General features: G+C 44.0%; 1 protein-coding gene across 1 annotated transcript in view; it reads right to left on the bottom strand.

Moving 5' to 3' along the window:
- The window catches only part of LOC108087160 (serine-rich adhesin for platelets), a 47333-nt gene that overhangs the window by 1180 nt on the left and 19726 nt on the right, over window positions 1-26427 (bottom strand). Inside the window, 15 exon segments of the mRNA XM_017184387.1 lie at window positions 39-4086; window positions 7792-7810; window positions 7812-7911; window positions 8602-8658; window positions 9082-9224; window positions 9294-9423; window positions 9925-10053; window positions 10136-10393; window positions 10927-11302; window positions 12044-12793; window positions 14108-15250; window positions 15760-16357; window positions 16477-16694; window positions 16759-16958; window positions 17287-17674. Of these exon segments, the coding sequence (XP_017039876.1) occupies window positions 39-4086; window positions 7792-7810; window positions 7812-7911; window positions 8602-8658; window positions 9082-9224; window positions 9294-9423; window positions 9925-10053; window positions 10136-10393; window positions 10927-11302; window positions 12044-12793; window positions 14108-15250; window positions 15760-16357; window positions 16477-16694; window positions 16759-16958; window positions 17287-17516 (8399 nt within the window). The 5' untranslated portion in view covers window positions 17517-17674.

The raw sequence follows: 26427 nt of genomic DNA on the forward strand, positions 1-26427 counted from the left end.
GTATGAGCTAATTATTTGTAGAGTTATCCCACACTCACCGTGAAATGCTGGAGGTGTAATCCCTGACCGGTGTCCTTGCCTCTCTCCTCTGATAGGAAGTTCCCTCACCGATTCGACTGCTGCTCGATGTTGGTGGTTCCAGCAGGGACATCGTTCGATGATCGTACGGTCGGATGGATCTCCTGCCCAGGGTGGCATATCCGTCCAGGTGGCTGCTTCCTGCTGCACTGCTTCCGCTCGTGGCAGTGGGCAGACTGCCATTGAGCGTATAGGATGACCTTCGTTTTGGATTGTACGTGTTGTAATAACCACTGGCGATGGCGCCATTACTCGGACTCGAACTGGAGGAGCTCTTGTACCTCATCGGCACGGAACTGTAGTCCGTTGTCTCGTATCTTTTGCTGAGGAACGATGGCGAGGTATTCCTAATGTCGTTTAAACTTTTCCTAGGTTTGCTGGTGGCTCCCGCTGAAGATGAGGAGTAATCAAGGGTGGAGCGGTAAACCGGAGGCTTGAGTTCCGTTCCCACGGGACTCAGTTTCAGTGGCCTGAAGAACTGCTGCGCAATATCCGGCGAATGAGCTCTCGGCGGTGGATCCAACTCTGCTGCATGCAACTTGTGGCTAGAGCGCGCCTTAACCGCCGCCTGCTGCTCCCGATAGTAATCCCTGACCGCCGAAGGACCCACAATGCTGCTCGTGCGTCGCGGTTTCTTCTGCTCATTGAAGCGGCTGTAGAAGCTGCGCCGCTTGATCCGGTCGATCACACTCTCGTTGGGATCGGAGCTCTCGGAGCAGCGGGTGGGCGAGGATAAGGAGGCTCTGGACAAGCGGGACACCGTTGGCGAGGGCGTGGCATGCAGCATGTAGTTGTCCTCGGAGCAAATGGACCAGTTGTCGAAGTACAACTCCGGCTCTTCGGTGGGCGAGAGGAACGTCGAGGTGGAGGCGCAGTCATCCTGGTAGCTCCGCGAATCCGAGGAGTAGTTGGCAATGTTCTCGAAGGAGGGCGTCAGCAGGGGATTATTCCTGTTGATCTCGTGTGCGGATGAGGTCCTATAACCCGAGGTTTGTGAACTGCAGTTGTTGTTCGTGTTGGTCGAATTGTTATTGGTGGCATTCTCCATGGACTGCTGGCTGGAACTCTCACTCTTGATGGCTCCCGGATAGGGCGGTAGATTCGAGTAGAGGCCCATGCCCAATCCTCCATTGCCATTGAGCAAAGCCGGATTGGTCTTGGATCCCCTGTATCTGCTGCCACTAGAGGTGGTTGTGGTGGCCGTGGTCACCGCACTGGAGGCTCCACTGCCCGTTGCATTGGCACTGGCCAGATCCAGCATCAGACCCTTCCTCTTCTCCTTGTTGCTGGTGGTGGTTGTGCTCGCTGGGGCATTGCTGGTGGTCAGGGTTTGTCCTTTGTTCTGCCTGCAATCCGGACAGGCCGTCTCACAATTGCAGTTCTCCTCGCCGCCCGGCTTTGGATTGGCCTGCACCTTGGTGGCCTTCACCACATTCTGGTAGATGGGCGATGTGGGCAGCGAGGCATCCAGCTTCTGATCCTGCTCCTCGCGCACCTGTCGCTCAATGTTGCTGGTGGATCGTGTGCTCCTCACGCGGCGCTGTTCACTGCTTTCCCTGTCGAAGCGTCGCAGGAAGCCACCAAACATTTTGTTCACCGCTCCACCTGATTTTCCCTGGCCTTCCTGGGATCCCGCGTGCAGTTCCTCCACGCTGGCTGCTCTCTTCGGACTTACCCGACCATTGGGTTGCGATCTGGGCACGGATCTCTCCCTAAGGGAGCGCAAGACACTATCGAAACGGGATCGCTTATCCACTCGCTTGTCTTCTGGGGCTCCCAGTTCCAGGGATTTATCCGTTTCCAATACCTTCTTCTTGTATTTCTCCGGGGAGCTACGTTCCTCGGGAGATCCCTGCTTTTGGGTGCAGGCCAGCGATGCAGCCGCTCCAGCTGCTCCCGCCTTCTTCTCCTTGCTCATCGCCGAATCGCGCAGCTTCTCGAACTTCTGTCCCAAGGCGTAGAGCAATCCCTTGCTGGGTTTCTTCTCCGGCGACTTCTCCTTGGCCTTGATCACCGGACTCGACTCCTTGGAACTGTCTACAGGTGTGGTATTTGCAGTGGTGGTTGCAGTTGTGGTTGAAGTGGTGGGTGTGAGTGGAGTAGGTGGCATTAACTTAGATTTCTTTGACACCTTAATGATCTTCTTGATGGTTGTGGGTCGGGAATCGCTGGAGGAGGAGCCCGTGTCCTTGGCATCCGTCACAGTGGTCATGGTTCCAGTTGGAGTAGCCGATAGGGATTTCTCTTCGGAAGTGGACTTGGAACTAGTGGGTGTGGGCATAGCTGTGGGAGCCGGAGTAGCTTCTGTTATGGTGGGAATGGCCACCCCACTGCGGGTTACTTTACGCAGCTCCTTCGGAGTGGCCAACTTGGTGGCCGGATAGCTTTTGGGTCTCATCAGGCGACTTTCTCGAGGAGCGGGCTCTCCTCCAGATTCATTGTTCATCCCTGAAGGTAGTTTACTGGGTAACTTGCTGGGCAGTAGAGAAGCAGTCGGTTCTGGAAGATCTGTGGAGGATTTAAGACTCAAGCCAAGATCTTTCATGGGATAGGATTTGGGTCGCTTCAGCTTGGTTTCCTTGGGAACAGAGCTACTCAGTTCCGTACTCTCCAATCCAGTTATTTTACTCGTTTCATCTGTCTTCTTGGAGATCTTCTTGACCTTCCTCACCAAAGTGGTTGTAGTTGAGGTAGAAGTGGAAGAAATTTTGCTTGCCTCTGGCTCGATGATTCCTGTGGATTCCTTTGGTTTCAATTTCCTAACCTTTTTAATGGTGGAAGTCTCTTCTGTTTTCTCCGACTCCTGACCCTGTTCATGTTGGGTTCTCACAGCAGATAGGAGTTGCAACTCCTGGAGTATCTTGTCCGCCAGTTCGTGTTTGTCGAGTTCCGTTTCCAGTTCCCGAGCTCTCGAAACACTTCGCTGCCTGGCTGAAGAAGTTTTGATGGGTTCCTGAACCTGACCATTGGATTCGGCATCCGTGAACAATTCCATGCTCTTGTTGCGAGAATGCCGCATGGAGGATCTAATGGGTGTGGCTTCTATGGGTTGATCGACGTGCTCTACATTGGGTAAACTATGCTTGCGACGTCTTAGATCCTGCGACTGCTCCTGATCCTGCCGATCGATGGACTTCTCCCTTATTTCCCTCAGCATGCTTTGGGTTTCCCGATCCCTGGGTTCATCGAAGAAGTCGGGACGCAAAAAGCGGGAAATTCTACGCTGCGAAGAGCGTCCAACTCGCAGGGAACTTGTGCCCTCCGTGGCAGCAACTTGTGGCAGTTGCGGTGGAGGCGAGAGACAACCACTTGGCGGACGACCCAGACCGCCACTGTAACGCTTCTCCAGCGCATCCTTTGAGGTCATCGAAGGACTCACGTTGCTAGATTTGCTCAGATAGGGAGAGTAGTACTTGTACTTCTCGCTGATGTCGCTGGTGTAGGTGCTACTGCTGCAGAGGGAGGATTTGCCATAGTCATCTCTGCACACGCTGCTGCTGCGGCTCTTCGTGGTCTGTGTGGCCCGACTCTCGGCATCCTGACCAGCATTTTGAGTGGGTGTCGCTTGACTGCGACTCAGACTTCTCCGGTAAATTGCCGTACTAGCGGAGGTTGTCTTGGGTGCATCTGTTAGAGTTTTTGGCTTGAAGTCGGGCAATTCCTCCTGCTGCTCCGGCTGGTAGCCCCTTCCGCCGCTCTGGCTGCGTTTGTAGACCTTCGGAGTGGATGAACTGCTGGGAGCACTGGTCTGAACACTCAGAGTGCGGGATAATTTGCGAGCCTGAGTGGGAGGCAACTTGGCTAGGAGTTGCTCCTGAAAACACTTGGGCAATCCAGGAGTTATGCTCGACAAGGTTTCCAAATCCTTTTTGCTAAGTCTCAGCCTCGAAAGATCCAGATCGGCCAGATCCAAAGGTTCTTCGGTATTCGAAGCCGCAGTTTCCTTGGCGCAACCCTTTTCTACTTGGGCAGGAGCTGAGCTTGGTTTGTTCTTTCCCTGATGATGTCCTGTGAATAAGTCAAAAGTGCATAGAACCATAAAAAATACATTCGATAAATAAATCACACACGTCTAGATGATTGATAAAGTGTTCCACTTACTTGACAAATGAACTGATGGATTTGAATAAATCAAGTTTACTTACATGTCGCTCAAAGTGATTGATTGACTGCCCCAATTCGCCAGCCCCAGAGATCTGAAAACTTTACTCGTTTTCGTTTCGGCAACCAAAAGAATTACTTTCCATAGACGCAATCAAAGCGGTAAGCTTCAACTCGAACACTTAACAAACTTGCAGGATTAAGAGTAACCAACAAAGGTTAACAAAAATCAAAACATCAACTGGGATTAGCTCACGTGCAGAAAACAAATACGGGCAGTAACAAATTTGGATTTCATGTTTTATTTCACTTGGTGTACGTATAAAAATAGTTTCATATTTCAATTGCTTTTTTTTTTAGATTAAATGTTTAGTTCTGGGTTATCAGTTTTATCGTTTTTCGTTTTTAGTATAAGGTATTAAGTAAAAGTATTGCTTAGTTGGTATGCTTGAAGCTTTGCGCTAGAGGAATTAATTGCTTGACTGACTGAGGCGAATGGATTTGAGTGGAGATGACTTGAGTGAGCGAGTTAAATTATTTTAAAATCAAAATCACAATTATACAATGTCCATTGTACTGGGGAATGTGCTGCTGCTGCTGCCTCAAATTAAAATCACACGCTTTTCAATTCAATTTTAAAATATATATAATACAATTTTAAAAGTGGAAATTCCAGCTGACACTGTGGAACTTAATTAAAAAGTTTTTCAATTAATTTGCACTAAACAATTTTTTTTGGTTCGTTCAAAGTGTCGAAAACAAAAATTTTTAACGATTCAGTTAAACAGTTAACAAATATGCAAATTGAATTTTGGCAACATAAAAATGGAACTTGTTTGGTTTTTCTTTTCTGTTTGGCAGTCTAAGGAGCAGCACCACCCACGCAACCACACCATTTGTCGCTTTATGGCTTCCTTGGGCTCGTGGTGGTGGAGGTGGTGCTGCTGCTGGTGGTTTTGGCCAACTGGGGTGGTGTGTTGGTGGTTGCGGATGTTATGGCCGGGATGGCTGAAAGGCCTGGAATGTTCGGGATGGCCGGGATGATGATGGTCGGCCTGCTCCTGCCGTTTGCTTTTGCTTTTGCGTTGGCGTTGTTGTTATTGCTGTTACTGCTACTGTTGGTGGTGGTGGTCGTGGTGGTTATTGTTAGCTGCTTCGGAACCCCGGCAACGGCAACGGCCACCGTTTTGGCCGTGGTCGTGGCCGTCGCAAAATGGCCCGGATGCGATTTGCTGGCGGTACTGGTACTGGTACTGGTACTGAACGGACTCTGGTTAATGGTTATAACATGCTTTGTGGGCGTGGTAGTAGTTAAAGTAGTTAAACCAACTGTAAACGAAAGTAAGTACGAAACGTGTGTAAACGGCCAATAATAATAAAAATCATTATGAGTAAGTACATCAAATCAATCGGCTGGTGGTGGTGAATTACAAATAACAACACTTGATAAACGCTCTAACTACTGAACTACTGATTCTGAGAAATGGTTTTCGATCGTGATTTCATCTTTGGGTTAGGGGTTTTTCTACGGTATGGAATGATGATGAACGTAACAAGTTCGATTAGTAGCTGAGAGAGTTTCATTATCTGTACATTATCGTATTCAAAGTTTTGGACATTTTTTTCTTCAACTTTTTCTTGGTATTGCTCCATCAACTCTGGTTTCACATCAAAAAGAGATTGCCGTTGCGTTTATTATTATTATAAGAAATTACTTGGTTAAAGATTTATCCAAAAAAAGCCCAGAACTCAGAAATTTGTTTTTGGTTTTATTTTTCATTTTTTTTAAAGTTATTTCTTTTTATTTTTGAAAACACATTTTTTAGTGCCAAGTTAGTTGTTGGTTGGTTGCTTTTTTTAGCTGGTTTGTTGGCGGTTTTAAACAGCGTGGACAGAGTAAACTACATTGAGAAGCTTTTGGGTGTGTTGGTTGGCTTGTGCGCATGTATTTGTATTTGCATGTGTGGGTGTGCGTGTGAGCTTAGTGGTGTTAAACAAATAAATTTCTTGTACAACACAAATTTTGGTTTAATTTCGTTTACTTATTATTCGCTTTTTTTTTTTTTTTTTTTTTTTGCATTTCGGGGTTTAATTTTGTTTGTAACTAATAAAAAACATCAAAAAAAGTAGAAGAACTGGGAAACTCAACTTGAAACTTTGTCTTTGGTTTTTTGGGTTAGCGCATTAGAAAACTTGTAGTTTGTTTGTTTGTTGTTGGTGAGGGATATATATTTAGATATATATATATATATAAATATGTATTCAAACGAGTTGGTAAAACTAAAACAAATTTAAGGTAGCGGGGCCATTTGCATAAAAAACTGTACAACAATTAATTTACCAAAGAAAGTATGTATATATCGAACAATTCTTTTGGTTGCGAAAACAAAATCTCAGTGGTCACCACAAATAAAATAACAAAAGGTTTTGTCTTCTTTCGTTTGGATTGTATTTTTTTATTATTATTGTCATCTATGTTGTTGTTCTCACTGCAAAATGTAGTAAATTTATTAGGTGTTTCATTCGGTTTCATTCGCTTTAGTTTATTTCACTGTTAACATTAAGTACAATCTCCTCGAGTCGCCATCAACATGTTTCATCATCTCATTTCGAATAACATTTAGGTCAAGGGTTAAGCCTGATTCGGGTTCGCCGTACAGAGAATATATATATTCTCTGAGCGTGTCTATATATCTGCTCTGGCATACAGAACTTTGAATACGATTTGATTACACTTTTTTTGACTTAACAAATTCTTGGCTCTTTCTTTATCGCCTTGCTTTGCATTGTAACTTTATTTTCATCATCATTGCATGAGTGCAGAACAAAAATTTGAAAGGCAAATCATAAAGGGGTAAATAATAAATAAATAGTGCATAAGTTAAACTAGGAATTGGGGTGGTTTTGGTTTTCTTTTTGTTGAGCAATAAATAAATAGATTCTGGTTTGTAAGCGTCAGCGGCATTATGGGTTAATAACAAAAAAGAGTGGTGCTCTAAGACAAACAGCATTTAGATATAGATAGTTATAGATAGTTCGCTGGATAGATATAGATATAGAGTGAATATTGATAGAGATTGAATTATGCTATTAAGAACTGTGCGCGCACACAAAACAGGAAATCAAATAAATATAGTCTTCAACGGAAATAGTGGTTTGTCATTGTTTAAGTATTAATTGGCATTTTCACTTGATAATTACAGTAGACACTTATGATTAATTGTTGTGTTTGTTTGGCTATTTTTTATATTTTTATCTGTTTGTTTTGGGACAATATAAGGTTTAGACTAAGTCGACAAGGTGGTTCACTTGATCTGTGTTCAATTGTTTGTTGGTTTTTTGTTTAGCAGACATCAAAAACTACTTGAAATAAAACAGGTTTAAGTATACGATATAGGCATGTTGAAATTGAAATTAATCTTATTTACGTAGCATACGTTGCAGCGCGCTTCTTTAGTTCTACATTTGTTTCTTGTTTTTTCTTTTCTAATATTTTATTTTTTTTTTTGTCTGTGTGGCTTCATCGTCGCGGCATCAGATGCACTTTTCCGGCTCTGATCGGCGTGTCTCACTACTGATCTAGGTATTTACTCTTTATTCTGTGATATTCACCTCTTGGCAGCGTGGCCCCCCGTGCGCGAGAACATCGATTCCATGTCGCTGCCCAGATCCCTGGACATGCTGTGCCGCCAAGGAGCTCCCAGTCCGCTGGTGTTGCTGCTGTTCAGCCGGCTGTGAATTAAACCATCAGATTTAGCTATAGATTGCATCAATGGTTGGACACCGGTGGGAACAATGCTTTGGCGGTTTCGATTCCAGCCGAGGGACTTGCACACTACAAACGCCACGCCATGCCACACGTTGCCAACTTACAGGCAGCCCCGGGGGGCGTGGCCCAGCCACCGGCGCAGTCGCTCCGTAATGTTCAAGGCCCTCAGCCAGCGCTCCCCGCACCTGGAAGCAGGAACAGGAGCACAAGCAGGTGAGAGACAGCCAGGATTAGGCGGGATGTACAGATGGATGGATGGCGAAATAATTGTGCAGGGCGGCGGGTCGTTTTTGGGTGGGCTCAAAAGCGGCGTACAGTGGGTTTTAGACCAAATTTATTTAAGCTATACGACAGAAATTTATAAACTAAAAACTTGGTTAGATTTTTAGGCAGATGCAATCCTTTCTCTTTTCTTTTGAATGCTTTAATGTTTATCCAACTTTATATAAACCATTTTCTTTGTTATAACTTCAATAATTAATATAATGACAAAAAAGTTTAAAATTGATTTTTAATTTCTTTAATAAATACAACAGTTTTATAAATATTTTTGTTATATTTTTATATTGTTTGGGGGCAAAACCCACTGTACTTAGCAGGGGGTTTAAAGGCCTTAAAACCACTTAAAAATCGTTTCGAGCCTTAGTACTTACACTTTCTTCTTCTCGACCGTTTCGCTATAGGTATAACTAACTTGAGATCTAAGCACACTTTGCGAATGATTAGTTAAGCATGGTTGGTGTATTGTTTTTTTAATTGTTAGATGGAAGGCATGTGGAGGGCAGCATGTAAGAAATGGACAACAAATTTGCAGTTAATGTCGGTGGGTGGTTAAAGCAGTCGTCATCCAATTTAAAGGCTTGGGAGTTAAAGCTGAAGAGTTGAAATTGCATCCAATTTCAGCTCACAGAAGCGCCGGCTCTTAATCAAATAAGTTTCCACGGAGCGAGAGAACTCCGAGGGAATTTAATGAAATTATTAACTAGAGCCGGTGCTGCGACACGTTTGCATAAGCTGACTAACTCACTGACTGGCAGCCGGATGGCAATCAACTTTAGTGGCCACTCCAACTCTAGTCCACTCCAAACCCATCCCATTCCCCCATCCTCGGGATTTTTCGAGGACACACTCACCTGGCAAAGGGACTGCCCTGGCTCCAGAATGGACTGTGACTTTGGGCCTGTCGCGAAATGTCCGTGAGCAGGCGACTAGAATGGCTGGGGAATCCGACCGTCAGGTCACTGTTGACATTCAGGCGATTCGTTAGGGCCCGCACCTAAAAATGGTTAAGGGAACCGAATGAGAAATATGCCACATTAAAGCGGGATAGCGGATGAGGTCTTACCCGCTGCAGCAAAGTCGAGAACAGATTCTCCGCCGTGAGTATCTCAAAGCCGTCGTCGTCATCGTCGTCCTCCTCGTTGGAGCTCTGCGAATCGTTGTCTTGACTAATTTTCTTGACAGGCCTTGAGCTTCTGCGGGTGTGTTAAATAGAGAAAAAGGAGATGTGCATGATGATGAAAATAACCGAATCAAACGGCAGTCAAGCTTCGCTGGGAGGAGAGGAGCAACTGTGCGAACCAGATTCAATTTAGCAATCCAGTTACGTATTCATGAATGGCACTCAGAAAAAATGTCGCATTTTATAATAACTCGGTTTAATTAGAATAGTTTTCCAACCATTTTGAAAACTAAATTGTATCATACTTTTGGGAACTGTTTTTTCTGAGACTTAACAGAATTTAATTGTGATCAATTAGTAAAATAGCTTTGTACCCAATCAAGTTAAGTTTTTCAATTTTTAAATGAAGTAACCAAAATTAATTGATTTTTTGTAAGTTCTGCCGTCTTAATGTGACGCTAATGAGAGATATCTGTAACACTTCAAACCAAATTTTCTCCTTGTGGAGAAGGGAGGAATAGCTGAAGGCTAAGGACAGGGATAAGCGGAAGCAAAGATGTGGATGTGGACGAACCTGAGACGGTGCGGGGTGAAGCGGGCCTCGTCCTCAGCGCCTCCGCTGACGCCCTCGCGGGTTATCGAAGTGGTGCGCATCTTGGGGAACGGCGAGCCCTCCTCGAAGCCTGCCTCGCTTAACAATGAGCTGCATACGGAATCGAATCGAATTCAGTTGAGTAATCTGCACTGAGGCCTGAGGCAAAGGTGAAGCTTGCTTTAAACCTTACCCAATGCGACGCGATGGACGCAGGCGGGTGAACGTGGACCGACTGCTGGTGGTGTGGCTCGACTCCGAGGGCTCCACGCTGCGCTCCCTGGGCGTGATGAAGCCACCTCCCTCGACGGCAATCGGGATGATAAACTCCCGCGGACTCTTCTTGATGGGCTGCGAGGTGCTCGTGATGGTGGCCTGTGACATGTTCGTGGCCGTGGTGGTGGCATCCGACTCGGATTCCACCGTCGACTGCCGTGACAGCGAGCCGGAACTGCAAGAGGTCGCGAAACAGGCAAAATCAATCATGGGCCTTCCCAGGAAATTAAATTTTAATGGAAAGGAAGAGGCACTTGCTTAAAATTCTTTAAATTTACTTATCATTTAAGGCACTTAAATTATGAGTATTTACATATATCTTATTTTTTCAAGGAACAAATGGTGCATTGCAAGGATATTTAATTTAATAAAGGAAATGAAATTCTTATTGAATAGAGAACTATTTAAACCTTAAGTTTAAACTTTCTATAAAACGGACTACTTTAAAGATTTCTTTATTTTCATTTTTGGATATAAAAGTGGTTTCCCAGACAAGCTTTATCCCATTTTAAAATTTCTTTTAATTTCAGGCAAACACTCGTGAATGGAAATCCAACTGAAACGCGTGAGCCCGAACCCTCCAATTGAAGTTTCATTCAAGCAATTACTGTGCATTTTCTTTCCGGAGGGAGGGTGAGAGGGAGTGAAAAATGGAGGCAATAAAGTGAAGGGAATTACATGCCCCCTGGATCCGTATCCGGTACTCACCGCGTGGTCGTGTTGGAGGAGGTGCGTCCGTAGGCGTGCTGTGTGGGCGGTCGCTGGATGGTGATGACGTGCTCCTTGGGCTCCAGGCTCGTGGCCCGCGCCTGCAGCGTCGTCTTGATGGGGCTGTAGGGGATGGGGCCCTCGCGGGGCGGGGCACTGCGCAGATCGGCCACCGGATGCTGCATCTCCGTGCTGAATCGCATCGCCGGCTGGGGCGGAGCGCCCTGTTCCGGGATCCGCGGCTTGATGTCCAGCTGCACCTCCGCCTTGGCGTTAATCTTCCGGCGCGGCAGGGTCGCCGATTTCAGGGTAATGGAGGCCGTCGATGTCTTCACCGCTCCCGGCGGAGTTGGAGGTCCTTCGCCGCCCGGTGAGGCTGCAGATTAAAAAGTACCATAATTAAGTTCAGTTAATGCTTTCGAGTATACAAACTACATGGTGCAAGAGGAACGAGTAAGCAATTAAAGCATCAGTAACAAGTAAGAGAACACAAATAGTAACTAGTATTCATTGAGGCCAAAAGGAGTGCAGTTCATGGGTTAAGGCGCGCCTAAATGTGTGTTTTTGTTTTAAAGAGGGTTAAGCCGAGATCACTACTTGAACAACAACAACGAGCACGAACAACAACAACAACTGCAACAGCAGCAGCAGCAACAACAACAACGAGAACTAGAACGAGAACGAGAACGAACAACAGCCACACATCGAGAACAACAAACAACGTCCAAAGAAAAGTACGAGGAAGCCAAAGATTTGGGATGTGGAAACTGGAATTTTGGAAAGGGAAAGGAAAAGGAAAAGCTGGGAGCTACCAAGCCAGGATATTATGACACTGATTAACCTTGGAATTCCCCAAAAGCCAGCCAGTGTCCATGTAGCAAAGGGAGCGGAAAAGAAAACAAATAATCGAGGAACGCAACAGGAAACGGAAACGGATTGAGTGGATTGCTTCGGTTTTCATTTTGTTTTTTGTTTTTTGTTTTTTTGTTTTTGCAGGCACACATAGCACAAAGCACATGTTTTTTTTGTTTTGGTTTCGGATACGATTTCGGTTGGGTTTTTGTTTCTTTTTTTTTTTTGGTATTTGTTTTTTTTGGGAGCCGCTGCCAAGACTTACATTTGAGCCACATAGCCGCAGGCAAGGGACATGTAGCACTGGCATTGGTATTGAGTGTGTCTTGAGCTTGATTATGATTGAATGGTCTCGTGCGCGAATTGACATTGTAATTGAGATTAGGCATCGTGTTGCAGTTGCCTCGGTTGTTGCTCGTACCGCTGCTGCTGCTGTTGCTGCTACTGTTAAATCCGTAGTTGTTGCTGTTGCCACTGTTGCTGCCACTGCTGTTGGACTGGGCGGCGAGGGCGAGGGCGTGGCTGGCGGCATATTGCGGCGATGGCGGCGGCGTGAACAGGGAACTCGGCCTTTGGTCCTCCTGGCATCGCTGCTGGTACTGCTGCTGCAGCATCTTGAACGGACTGCTCGCATTCGGCGGCGGTTGGAATATGCTGGCCGTGCTGTAGGATGCCTGCGGTTGCCACGTGGCCGGTCTCCGATTCACTGCCTGATTACTCTGACCAGGGAGCAACCCACCTCCGAATATCCTCTGCTGAATGGTTTGCTTGGCCGCAGCCAGGGCATTCGGTGATATTAGCACTGGAGGTGCCGTCTGTGGTCCCGCAATCGGGGGCGATGTTGCTGCTCCCGGCGACATTGCTCCCGTGTTGTAGCCCATGAAATTGCCGCCACTCTGGGCTCGCTTGGGTGCCGCACCACCCACTCCACCAGCACCAGCACCAGAACCACCACCCACCATGCCACTGCCAAAGCCATTGCCGATGCCATAAAATGGTGTTGGCCTGCGTATCACTAAAATTAAGATGATGAGTCAATGAATATGATGAGAATGTATGGGGAACAGGGTGGGTCGATCCGAGGGATTCAAAATCGCGGGAGGATGGCAATACTTTTAAATAAAAAATATTTCCATGAATTTATAATAAACAAACATTTAATTTAAATTGTTTTAAAGTTTAGGTGTTGCCAAGGAACAATTTAGGTTTTTGATTCGTGAGTCATAAAGATAAATTTTTTTTTTAAATATAGAAATTCAGGTTAAAAATAAAGAACTTCTTTACGTTACAAACAGAAACGGAACACAACTCGAGTGGCAACTGATGAGTTACTTTAAATCCATATCACTAAGTTGAGATCTTCATAAACCACTTTTCCGACTGCGATTTTTGATATTTAAATCCACACGAATCGATCCACCCCAATGATGAGGTAGTCAGCACAAGAGAGAGCGAGGGACAATAGACAGGTGAGTTTGATGATGGTGACGTTGATGGTGAGTGTATTTTATGCTTGAGGATTTCTTTCTTTTTTCTTCTTTTTTTTTTTTTTTGATTTGGCTTTTGTGGATTGGCCAAGCGAATTTGCAAATTGGAAAGGAGGAATCGCTTCGATTTGTTGGTTCTTCAGATGGAGTTCGGTGAGTGTGAGCAGGAGATTATATTCCAAAAGCCAAATATAATCCATGCAGCACTCGGCTTGCAAAACGTTCACATACACATTGAAAATGGAAAGGAATTAAATATATATGCCAAAGTAAAGATAGAAAACAAGACGATGGCACCCGGCTGGTCTGAGCACAAGTCAAAAGTTTTTCCAGCAAAAAAGAGTTTTCATAAATTAAGTTAGACTGGCCATCAAGAAAGTTCTTGGAAATATAAACATTTCCCTGGGGTAAAGTATTTCAAGATTCGGAAAAAGTTTTAAAGGGAACTAAAACGGGGGAAAAAATATTCAATTGATATAAGGGATTTCAGTTTAAAACTTAAAATTGTTATTTTCAATAATAAACAAAATATTCTGTTTCTTAGAGAAAGTTTTTAACTTACATAAAAAAGAATTGGTTCTTGTAATTTGTAATCTTGCAATAGTTTTGATTTTACGTAAAAAACAGTTTCAATTAAATCACTATATTATATCCGAAAGATATAGAAAACATGATAATCGAACCTTTGACTTGCACCCCGACCCAAAACCAGATCCGGGATACTAGTGCTAATTAATGCTAGTAGTCAACTTGAAAGCGCTGCGTGGTTTAGCTTAACTTAGGTACGGATATCATAATCACTATGTTCGTAATCGTATAATCAAGCATGCTGGATAACTCACCTGGCTGGATGGCATTTCCGATGATGGCGCGGGCGTTCTTCAACTTACGCTCCCGCTCCTGCTGGCTTCCCGGCTCACTGACGCCGATCGTTTCCGTTTGGGCGCACAGCTGATCCACCTCCTTGCTGGACTCGTTTTGGGCCTGCAGCAGCAGGGCAATCGAGTTCTCCATGGAGCGACGTGCTTCGTCCAGCGAAATGGATGCCACCGAGTTCTTGGAATCGCTGCCCTCCAGAGATTGGGCAACCACTGGTGAGGCAGGTGGTGTGCCCAAAGCCTCGGTTTCCTGAGCTGCAGCCGCTGCAGCTGCCACCTGTTCCTGAGCCCTCAGTTCACCGGGAGTGGGTCCTTCCGCCACCGGAGGATTGGTGGCCTTCTTCTCGAACTCCTTCTTAAAGCTGCCCACACTGACACCAGGTATACTCAGTTTCTTGGGCTTTTCCGGAGCTGCTGATGCAGCCACCGGTGGTGGAGGTTGGAACTTCTCCGCTGTTTCCAGGATGCGTGATTTCCGCCGTTCGGCATTGAATTTATTCAGCGTGGACTCATCCTGCAAGCTGCACTTCCTCACGAACGGGGGAGGAGCAGGTGGACCCACTGGAGCCGCCGCCTTGGTGGCACTTTCGTTGATGGCATTCACCAGATCGGCGGTCTTGTGCTTGTTCACAAACTTCTTGATCACCTTGGTGGCATCCTTCTCCTCCGGCGTCTCCACCACAGCATCCAGTTTGCCCCGCGTTGCCTGCCGCGCCACCGGAGTGGGTGCAGGTGGTGCAGCTGCCGCTGGCGGTGCAGTACTATTGGGTGCATCGCCCATCAGCTGTTCGCAGAGATCGCCCACCATTTGCATGTCTTTCTGGGAGTAACTGGGCACCGGCACTTCCTCCGGCATGTTGGCAATTGTCTCCGCCTCCATGAGGGTGGTGGGGGGTTCAACGATAGTGGGTGGTGCCTCAGTCAGTGGCGCGCCATCCTTGCTGATCACAAACGAGCTATTCGCCGGCTTCTCCTTCTTTTTGGCCGTCGTTCCGGCTGCATTCTCCGTGGAAACAGTGGGCTGCAGCTTCCTCTTCGTCTGCACCGGACTCTGGGCGGGAGTAATGGTCCTGGTGGGTGAGGGCATCAGAGCGGCTTCTCCGCCGGCTAGAAAACATTCACGAAACAGAAACGGAAAGAGAGAGAGAGAGAGAAAGGGTGGCGTGGTTTAATGAGTTTGGTTAAATGACTTTAGTTTCAAGTGGTTTAGTACACTCGCAAGTGATGGGGCCGTGTGGTTATGTGGTTGGGATTGGGATTCGAATTCGGATCAGTTAGTGGGACAGGTGGGAGGTCGGTGGTCGGTCGGTGTCGGTGTGTGTGGGGCAGCCAGTTAGTCTCCATATATATACACAATAGGGTGGGTTGATTTGCTGGACTGATGTCGACGGAAGTTTTGTAATCTATGCACTCAGTTTGTAATATATTTTCCATAGATTATACATGTGCTCACAACGACTTGTAGGTGGTGTTGTTTAGCCGCACAAATCGACCCATCCTACTTCTCTAGAATCTCTGCGAGGGGACTGCTGCACGGGAACTTCTATCTCACACACTGGGGACCACTCAAGCGATTTCGAAAGCGACAAGCAGGACTAGAATGGACATCGACTTACCGGCCACCATGTCCAGGATGCGGCGCTCGGCCTCCGTGTTGGGTGGACCCATGTCCCGGATCGATCCAACCGAATGGGAGCGAGGAACGCGTTCATTGGCCGCCGCCTTGGCAGCAGCTGCTCCCTCCGCCGATGGCACCACCAACTGGTCCGCCGTGATTGTGGCAGGAGTGAGTGAGAGCAGGACATCCAATCGCACTGGCGTCTGGTTGGCCAGATCCTCGGCCAAGTCCAAGCAGGACACGTTGTCGTTCTCGTTCACCCACCAGTGCGAGCAGATCTGCTCGATGCTTGCTCGCTTCCTTGGACACACGGTCAACATGTCGCGGATCAAAGTGGATGCCCTCGAGGGTTTCCTCGGCTCGTAGTAATCACCCTGGCTGATCTGCTTCACCAGCCGCTTGAAGTTCGATCCGTCGAAGGGCATGGAACCGTAGACCAAAGTGTAGAGCAGCACGCCCAGCGACCAGCAATCCACCTCGGGTCCCTGGTACGGAGTTCCCTCTACGATTTCTGGCGAGGCATAGAGTGGCGATCCGCAGAAGGTGCCCAGCAGGCGCTGGTCATCAAACACATTCGACAGGCCAAAATCAGCAATCTGGAAAAACAAATAAAAAGGGATTTTAAATATGAATATTTCTATAAATTTAAATACAAAAAGATCTGAAATAGTATCAGTTATTCTTTAGATTAATTTTTGTTAGTTTTCCCACTCACCTTTGCATTTCCCTTCTCGTCCAGCAGGATGTTCTCCAGCTTGAGATCTCGATGGCAGATCTTGTGCTTGTGACAGTAGTAAACGGCGGTGGCGACCTGGCGGAAGATTCTTCGCGCCTCCTCCTCCGCGAGGACCTTCCTTTCGGAAAGGTAGTCGTAGAGCTCCCCGCCAGCGGCGAACTCCATAACCAGCACCATTTTCTCACGGTTTTCAAATACTGTAAAGTAATATCATAATTTAATTAATTCTATTATTAAGTTTTTAATCACTATATTAGTTACCTTCGTAGATGTGGATGATGTTGGGATGATGCACTGAACTCATGATCTGCACCTCGCGCCGAATGCGCACCAAATCAGCCTCGGCCTCGATTTTGCATTTCTTGATGGTTTTGATGGCCACCTCCTGGCCGGTTTCCTTATTAATACCTAACTGCACCTTGCCATAGGTGCCTTGTCCTAGTTTCTTAATAATATCAAATCTGAAAAGAAAATAAATAAACAAATAAATAAATACATTTTGCTGAAAAGGTTAATAATACTATCAATGAAATTGATGAGTTCCCGCAGAACAAATTTTCTTTTACCTTAATTTATTGTTTTGAATTTAAGTAGTAATGCTTTGTTTAAATTTTAAATAGTTACTATGCAGCTACAAAATTAATAAAAAAAAAACACTTTTAAATCGGACAAAAATTAGAAAAGTAATAGGTTTAGATGTGCTAAGATTTCATCACTTTTCTCCAAATACATTTGGCTAATTTTGAATTTGGCTGGGCATAATTGTCACTAAAACTAAGAGACACTCACCTTTGTCGCAGCTTCTTGCGATGATTGTTCATTTTGACGTCGCCCGTGTTGGCGATGCCGCTCATGATATTGTCTATTTGATCCTGCGGAATCCCGGAGGGATGCGCCAGGCTGTTCCCGGTGGCGTCGAGTCCGCCAGGGGCGGCTGCCTGTGCCGCTGCCGTGGCTCCCACCGCTCCTCCTGCCGCTCCATTGGGCGCCGTGGCATCGGGCTTGCTGCTTATCACCATTTCGTCTGTGAATGTGGATGTGGGAGTTGTTGGTGGGTGCAAGGAACTGCGAGGATTGTGGTGGCTGCAACTGCAACTGCAAGTGCTACTGTTTTCGAGGCTGGATGCGGGGCTGGGTCTGATGTCGGGGCTGCTCCACTAACAGCCGATGCAAATTACTGCAAGAGAGAGAGTCAAAATGGGGAATCCGTTAGCAAGCTGGTCCAAACACTCGGGTAGCACTCATCCATCAAACGTTCAATCAAATGGGCAATCAATTAATTATCCACGGAGGCGAATGGTTGGATGGGCGAGGTGAAGGCAATCGCTCTTGGGGCAGACATACAAATATATGTATGTAAGGCAGAGGGTTTCTGGTAACTGGTAACTGGCAGCTCTGGCTGCGCTTTTCCCTCTCAACTGGGAAATAAAATGGAGAAGGAGAAGGGCAACCGAAAATCTGCACTCGACCCAGTTTTTAATTATGCCCAAGCAAGGCTGCGTGACTTTAAGAGCCAGTTACCCTGAAGCATTTTGCTGCTCAAGGAAGTGTTCATTACAGACCATCATAATATTTACCGCGGCGGTGTCATAAAGATTTTATTTGTTTCAAAATTTCGTTTTAAGCAATATTTTATCAAAATATATACACATTTTTCACGGCTTGCTTTTGATGAGGTGCCAAAAGCTAAAGCTGACAACTATGACAGGAATGCCTTCTTCTGTAGGAGAAAGAGCTTATATTTGTCACTTATGGTCTATTTGAGTTCTGGGGAATGTCGCTTTAGGAAAAAAGCATTCAAAAATACATTTTATATATGACTTCACATTTTAAATAAAAACGTATTTGCTTAAATAAAGAATACATTAAATTGAACTACGAGTATTTGTTCAACAAAATAATTCAGGTTACGCAAATAGTTTGTGTTGCTTTGAAGTGCAAATAGTCCCAACTATTTAAGTTAGTTAAACATTTAAATACTTCTCAAATAAAACGAAATGACTCTTTAAATGCTCGGGGGACATACGAGTATATGCAACTGCATTTGCATTGGCCAAGTAGCTTGGCACACATCTGGCTGACTCCGCTTAAAGGTTCGCCAAGTGTCTGGCTTAAAGTGGTCACTTGTAAAGCCACCTCATCGGCCCTCCTCCGCCGTTTGTGCTATTGTGCTGTCTGAATGTGGATTGCGATGCTATTAGGGAACTAATCTATCAGCATTGTGGAGCAAAGGCAGCGGCAGTGGCAGCGGCAATGCAACTATGAGGACTTGCCTCCTCTTAAGCTGCAGCGTTTTGTCTCTGACAGTTATGACCGGCAAGCCAAGAATAAGGGAAAGACCCAGTAAATGTGGTTGGAGGAGCAGGGGGAGCAGGAGGAGGAAGAGAAGGAAAGAGGGGAAAAACGGGGGAAACCAAGATACGGATACGGACAGATAGAAGCCACTCTAGGGTCGCCCCTTTGGCTGGCATCGTTCCAATTATAAATGTGCACTTGATGGCTAGTAAATTAAAGTGTAACCACAACAGAGACCCGGGCGGCAGCCGTGGGCCATGTGCGGAGTTGGGCACGAGCCACCATCACCAACACCACCACCACCGCCACCGCCATCACCACTGCAGTCGAGCACCGACAATAACAATGCCGGGCTGCAATTGTATCTTTAAGATACGATTACACAAATGCATAACAAATGCGCGTGGCACGCGTGCAGCGCCTCCCCCTCCTTTTCCTCATCCTCCTCCTCATCACACACATAAATAAGTTAATCTTTGCACGCCATTAAAGTGCAGCCCCCTCTCACAGAGAAAGAAAAAAATAAAATCAATTGAAAGAAATTTATCCACATATTTTATGTTTTCTACTCTGCAAGTTTTAAAAGGTTGTACAAGTGATTGCTTTAAATATTTCAGAGTGAAGGTCATTTGTTTATTCTATGTTTATTTTAAATAAAATATTTCTGTAACTATTTAGTACAGAATAAAATTTTTCTCAATGCACAGGAAGAGATCTGATTCTTTCCTGCTACTATATATCATGGGCATCTGCTTGGCTGAAGCCAAATCCGATTCCGAATCCAAATCCAAATTCAAAATCAGGGCAACGAACAGTTTTCAAAGTGCGCTGAACTCGACGCTCGCCGATTGCCCGATGCCTTCAATTTCGCATCTGCAAGATACAATAACATTGCGAGGCGTCCAGTCTTTGCTATTTATTTATTTCTTTTTCCCCCATTTTTTTTTTTTTTTTTTTTTTTGGCACTCAGACAGCACATGTCATTGAGCGGCTAGCGAAACAACTAACTATGCGAATGCGATGAGGATGGCGATGGCACCCGGCAGAGATAAACACGAGCGGAGACGGCCACGCCCCCGACCGCCTCGACGCCCCTTTTCCCCTTCCTTTGGCAGTCAGAAGTTGTTGAAATATCTGCGCTTGCTTTTCCGTCAGTTTGGAATTTCTTGCATCGTTGTCGTTTACGTAAAGGGAAAATATTTTCTTGATTTTTTTAGTCGCTTTCATTTTTTTTTCTTTTTTATTTGGCGCTGCCTGTTTTCGACAGGAACAGCAACAATAAATTCCATCCAGATAGGCAATGTAAATATGCAAATGAGAATGTTTTTCTGGGTCAAGTCGAGTGCGACATTTTGGCCAAGTTATTTCAGTGACTGCCTCAAATATTTGATTTTTGTTTCTCCGGTAGCATTCCATTCTGTGAAAAAGATCCAGCCAAGCGGGAAATTTCTCATATAATCGAGAATAATGACATAAATTAATCAGAGGCCATAAACCGATGATAAAAATCGTGTTGTGCAGAGAAATGAAAATGAATTCAATGGCATAATTGAATTCCAGCTTCAATGTCATTCGAATGGAGGCGATGGGCGGTGTAGAAATGGCGAACTGTCACTTGTTCGCCGGCAACAAAGGGCAAACATATCGAGAACGTACGGCAATGCAAAATTACAAATTATTTGTGCTTTAAGAGAATTCCACACAGGCCGGCAAAATTGATATTCAAATGCGAGTAAATCAATTTCAGTTTTGAATGCAATTGTCTGCGAAATTAAATGAGTTTCGCTGTTGGTAAATCAACATTTTACTGATGGGCTTTAATTAAATACATTTATTGATATTTTCTACGTGGAACAATAATAATGCTCAAGGGTCTCAGAAATTGATCGGAAAATGTTTAATTTAATTAAAATACATTATAACCGATGGGCAGGTCAATGGATGCAAAGCTTTCACAACCACATTTAAACACAGTAAGCCAATTATTTTGTAAATAAAAAAATATCACAATAATCAGAGATATTTAAACGTCTGATTAAATACTACAAACATTTTTTTTAAATTTAATTGCTTTTTTTTTTTGTTTAGTTTGATTTAATTTAAACAAAATTAATGGGGTAAAAATAAATAATAAAGTAACTGCATTTAAACCCCAATCAAATGAAATGAAATGGAAAATATGTATATAAAATCAAATAAATAGAATAATCATTATTAGCTCCTAACTTTTACATTATATCAGGCCAATTATATATATTTCACGTATAAAGATAAACAAAACAATGGCATACAAAATACATATATTAAATGGAACGCCAAGTATTTAGACAAAGTCAAACAAATATATATAAATCTTTGTTGTCTGTTTACCTATTCATATATCAAACCAATTACATTAATTTATTGCATTATAATAAACATATTCAGTGCCAAATGAAATTTTCGTCTCTACAGCTCGGGTAATTAAGGCAAAACAAACCAAAAATACAATGAGGGAATGAATTTATGTTGTCTGAATCTAATAAATAATACACAAAAATACATACAATATATATGCAAAGCCGTCTCCTTTGGCAATTAAGGCAAATGTCGGGCAATGTAAAGTGTCAATAAGTCAAAAAGTCGACGTTCAATGAACGGAAAACAGAAGTAGACTGGGAAAAAGCCAACCCAAATCAACATCACAGCATTAATTGCGTTAAACAAATCGGACAATTTATTGCCTTGGCTCATCTAAATATTCCTGCGAATCTGATGATAATATTTATGCAATTTATCAAATTGCCAGACGCTCAAAAAACTGAACAAAAAAGTTCGCTAAGCTTGCAGCAATAAACAAGTTAAGTTGAAGGTCCTCGTGGGTCAGTGGTTCAAATTGCCTCATAAAAGCATAAGGCAAGCGGAAAAAATAAATAAAAACGATCAAGCGAATAATTTAAATGTTGGGCAAAAGGAAACGGAAAATTAAACGCACAGCAGAACGGTTTTTTGTTTGCATCTTATTTTTTTTTTTGGTTAATGCCACAAGCTAAACACAAGCCAAACACAAAAGGCAAAAAATAAAGGGAAAAATTTTAAATAAAATAAGCGAGCCAGCGAAAGGAACAAGACATGTCAAGCATTTCCTTTGCTTGCACAAAAGTTGGCTAACACACACAGTCGAGGCGGCGGCGGCGACGGCACCCACACACCCGCAAAACCGGAGCACCCACACAACCACACACACAGCGTGCAATGAGCTGCCGCCATATGCTGAAAAAGAAAAACTTTTCTAGCTCGCTAGCTGGCTGGCTGGTTGGTGGAAACAAGAATTTAACGCTCCGCTCTTTATGCCGGTGCCGAAAGAGCTGCAGGCCAAAAGTTTTCATTTACTCTGGGCCCCCACACACATGGAACATGGCCATCGCCATCGCACTCGTATCCGTAAGCAAAAGCATCTGCGAACGGCAAATGATGAATTCCGCTCAAAGTGTCCCCAAGGAAAAACTAATATTTGCAATTGGAACCGAATACGAGAAAAGTTTGCATTTGCGCTAACATTAGGCGCCACAAGTGCAGCTGTATAATGAGCTTTAAAATTAAATTATCTTGCTCAAATAAACTGATTTGAATTTGTTTCGCTTTTAAAACCTACAGATGTGGCGGAGACGAGAATGATTTGAATGACAAGACTATGTTTTGACTCTAAGCCAAAGTATTTCAGCTTTATTTCTATAAACGTTATACTCTGTGTTCTTCTTTTTTATCCTTAAAAATGTGTTTAATTTGGCTAATTAAAATGACTTAAAATATTGAAAAGAAAACATTTAATAACTATTTTCAAACTATTCAAATGTTCATCTAACTTATATTATGTTATCTTCTTTGAACTTCTTGATGTTTAAATTATTTCCTATGTCGCACCTTCGATGTTAAACATTTTAGAGTAAAGTTGGTAGCTCGTTTTGTTACTTTGTTTGAGTTATGCAAAATGTACATACAGCCAAAGCTCAATGCAAAATATTTGTGCGCTTTGTTGTCACCACCGTAAACTATCATCGTTTTGTGTAAATTCTGAAATTTTAGCTTGGCATTCCCTGCCTGAGGAACCCCGTTCTCCCTTTTCCCCTTTGCCATTTTGCCATTTTGCGTTGTTTTGGTTGCGTTGCCTGCGCTTTCGCCATGGCCATCATCGCCTTTTGTTTGACACTTGAGTTGTGACATTGTTGCCATGGCCAGGTTCGTTGTTTGTCTGTCAGTCTCCGTCTCCGTCTCCGTCTTTATATCCCTCTTCATCTCCCTCTCCGTCCGGCTGTCCACCAGTTTCACGGATATTGCATTTGACAAACTGTAGTGAAATAAATGCCCTGCCTAATTGCCATTTCGGGAAGGTGGTGAGCGAGCGGGAGCGATGTTCAAGTTTGTTTACAATTCGCCTGACAGGCAACGAAGGAGCTTAATTACGAGCGACCGATTTGGCCCGAACAGGTTGATTGGATATTAATGAGGTAATAAATCTTAGTGCCAGGATGTCAGTTCATTTTATTATCTTCTAACAAGGAAAGTAGTGCAGTTCCTTTTGGCCACAGCCATCTTGTTTAAGCTGCTTTGTTTGGCTTACAAATTTAACGCACTATTGCACAGATGATGTGGCAAAATTGATGATGCATCTGCATAATAATATTTCGTTTCTGTGTCTGTGTGTGTGTGGGTTGTAAGTATTAAATTCAATTAGCTGTGCCATAATGGTGCACTTAAGCCAAGTTAAGGCCAAGCGGCGTATACGTAACGGGTTTTCTGGAAGTGAAGGGTTGCCAGCTCCTTTGTGCAATTTCCCAGTGCCACCCACACACACTTGATTCTGCCAAGCGGAAAAATTGGGAGAGCGGAAAACTGAGTTTTGGGCAAATCGGGCAGGAAAAAACTTGGATAGATGCTGAATTAATTACACCTAGCGTGCAGAGCAATTAAATTTCGCTAATTTGCAAGATCTAATTTGTGTATCAGGCGGAAATCTGTAATATTTTGTCGGGTTTTTCTTATGCGGCATTAATGCAGCTGAAAAGAGAGCCGAAATTCCTCGAGAGGATCGACAGACGACGAAGACGTCGCTGTATTTTAAAAGTCTCGTATCTCCGCGTAAGCGAGAAAACAAAATTAAAAGAAATTTTTAAAAATAACTTTTAGCTAACACGCAAGAGGAATTTTTATTTGAGCAAAAGACCAGAAAAGCAGCAGCATTTTCAGCGGCGCAGCAGTTGAAACAAAAAGTAAAAGCAGCCAAGAGAGGCGGCAGCAGCAACTAGAAAACATACCCCAAAAACTAAATAGCTTAGATGGGATGACGATGATGGGATGGGAACGAGGAAGCGCTGCCGTAGAGACCACAAGACCACAGCCGAATCCGAATCCGACTCCGATTCTGAATCTGTATTTGAGTCCGAAATACGTATCTGAAAGTACGCAACGTATTCCTCAACTTAAGATTCTTCTTGCAGGGATTTGCTGGTTTGCTTAGTTATTCGTTTTTGGTTTTTTATTCTTTTCGGGATAATACTATTATAGATACACACCGAGATATTCGCTATCTCTTCCTTTTTGCTTCACTTTTATGGCCGTATTTTCTTATTGCAACTTTTCACGACCAGCTCACACAATCATCACACACAAAATTTCACATTTTTTACTTTTTTTCGACAAATTGAAAAATGGTTTTCCCTCTTCCACCATATGTAGTATAATTTTCGAGTATATTTTTGTACCGTTGGCTATCTGTGCACATATATCTATCTATCTCTATAGGTATTTTGGGTAAAAGTGTGTATATATTTAGTATATATACAAAATATTTCGCGCACTGGCCTTAAGACGCCTTGCTCGCGTTGCTTTATGCGCTCGACTGAAAAATTTTCCTCGATTTTCCCCGAGGAAAATATAGAAATCCGCTGAATTTCGCCGCTTGCCGGTGCTCTTCGTTGCCCATTGTTATCCTAAAAATAAATGCACTATTCTCTCCCCCAAAAGCCGATCTCTCTCTTCCACGATCGCTATCTATATCCCAAAAACTCTGCGCCTCTTTTCTCTCACGTGCGTCGGCTCCACCGATTTTCGAGCGAGGCGCGTGCCATTATGGAGCGGCATTATGTGTGAACCGATCGCAATCACGATCACTGCACACAGATATTGGGGTGTCTATAAGGCGTTCTTCATCGACACATGTGCTGGTGCGCGTGCATATATACACACACACACTTGTATATATAAATATATATCCTATGTAAACAGCTGCTCGAGGGCGGGGGCATTGGCAAGTGAGCCATTGATTTATTTAGACAAAGTTTCCTCATTTCTTTATCATTTGCGTATGCAAAATATATGGCTGGCACATGTGCAAAGGTCATCGAGTGGGTACGAAATTGCAAATCGGAAAATTAGAATATTTATTCAAAGAAAAAATCGAAAAAATTCTCAGTAAATATAAGCAATTTGAATAAATTTTATATTAATTATACAATTAAGTACCTAGGTTTTCTTTGTTTAAGGTATGTTGGCAACGCAATATAATTAATATGACTTTCCTTAAATCCATTACAACTGATTCTTGGAAAAGCCCCATCTCATTTATCTATTTTGTATCCAGTAGATTGTAAAATTCCGCAAATGAATCCGAAATTCCTCTGGACTCTCTGAGCACCTCGCCCCATGGGCAACTTCGGTGTTCATCCAGGTAATTTCATGTACATGCCCCAGACACACTTTGGCCAGAGTGTAACATTCTTTTGGCCCTAATGCGGACCGAAGAGGGCTAGAAACGGATGGATGGGAAAGACCTGCTGAGTCCCGTTTATCCATCAAGCAGAAGTTGCTTGGCATTACTCAACGCTCAGTTGGGTGGCCAACAACATTAATCAACAGAGTCGAAAGCATGTAAACACGCACACAGAGACCCAGTAGCTCTGGGGAGCGGAGCTGGAACTATGTTTGTGACCATATACGTAGGTCTATCCATCCATCCATCCATCTATCCATCCACATAGTTCCCCAATGCTCCCCTGTCACTGATTTGGCCTGAGTTTAACTGGATTTGGGACTGGGAATGGGCCTGAATATAGTCGAAAAACACTGGGAATGAAATGACCTAAAAAGTATTTTTATAAAATAAAATAATATATTATATATCTAGAACATAAACAAGCTAAATGATAATTATACAAATAATAAACAGATTACAATTTGTTGTTTTTAAAGTTCAATTGAGAAGAATAATAAATAATAAAGTTTTCCGATATTTCTCCAAGTGCACATCTAGTTTACATTTGCATATGCAAGAGCGTGCAAAATATTTCAAAGCTTATCAGCGCTGGGCAAACAACCGGGCAGAAATGCTTCAGACCACGATGGCAAACGGTGATGGCGGCGAAGTCGATGATGATGATCATGATGATGATAGTGATAATAACGATGATAAGGAGGATAGTTAGGGGTGAACAGCATAACTGCATTACATAACCTTTTAAATGCCTGTTCAAACATTAAATATTGCATTATGCCAAGTTTATCACCTTTTAGTCGAAGGCAGGGCAAATATTTGCCCGGCTCAAAGTGGGCGACCATTGCCGTGTTTCCGTGAAGGAAGCGACCGAGAAATGGAGCACA

Source organism: Drosophila ficusphila, unplaced genomic scaffold (genome assembly GCF_018152265.1).
Source record: "Drosophila ficusphila isolate 14025-0441.05 unplaced genomic scaffold, ASM1815226v1 contig_791, whole genome shotgun sequence".
In the NCBI taxonomy this organism is placed as follows: domain Eukaryota; kingdom Metazoa; phylum Arthropoda; class Insecta; order Diptera; family Drosophilidae; genus Drosophila; species Drosophila ficusphila.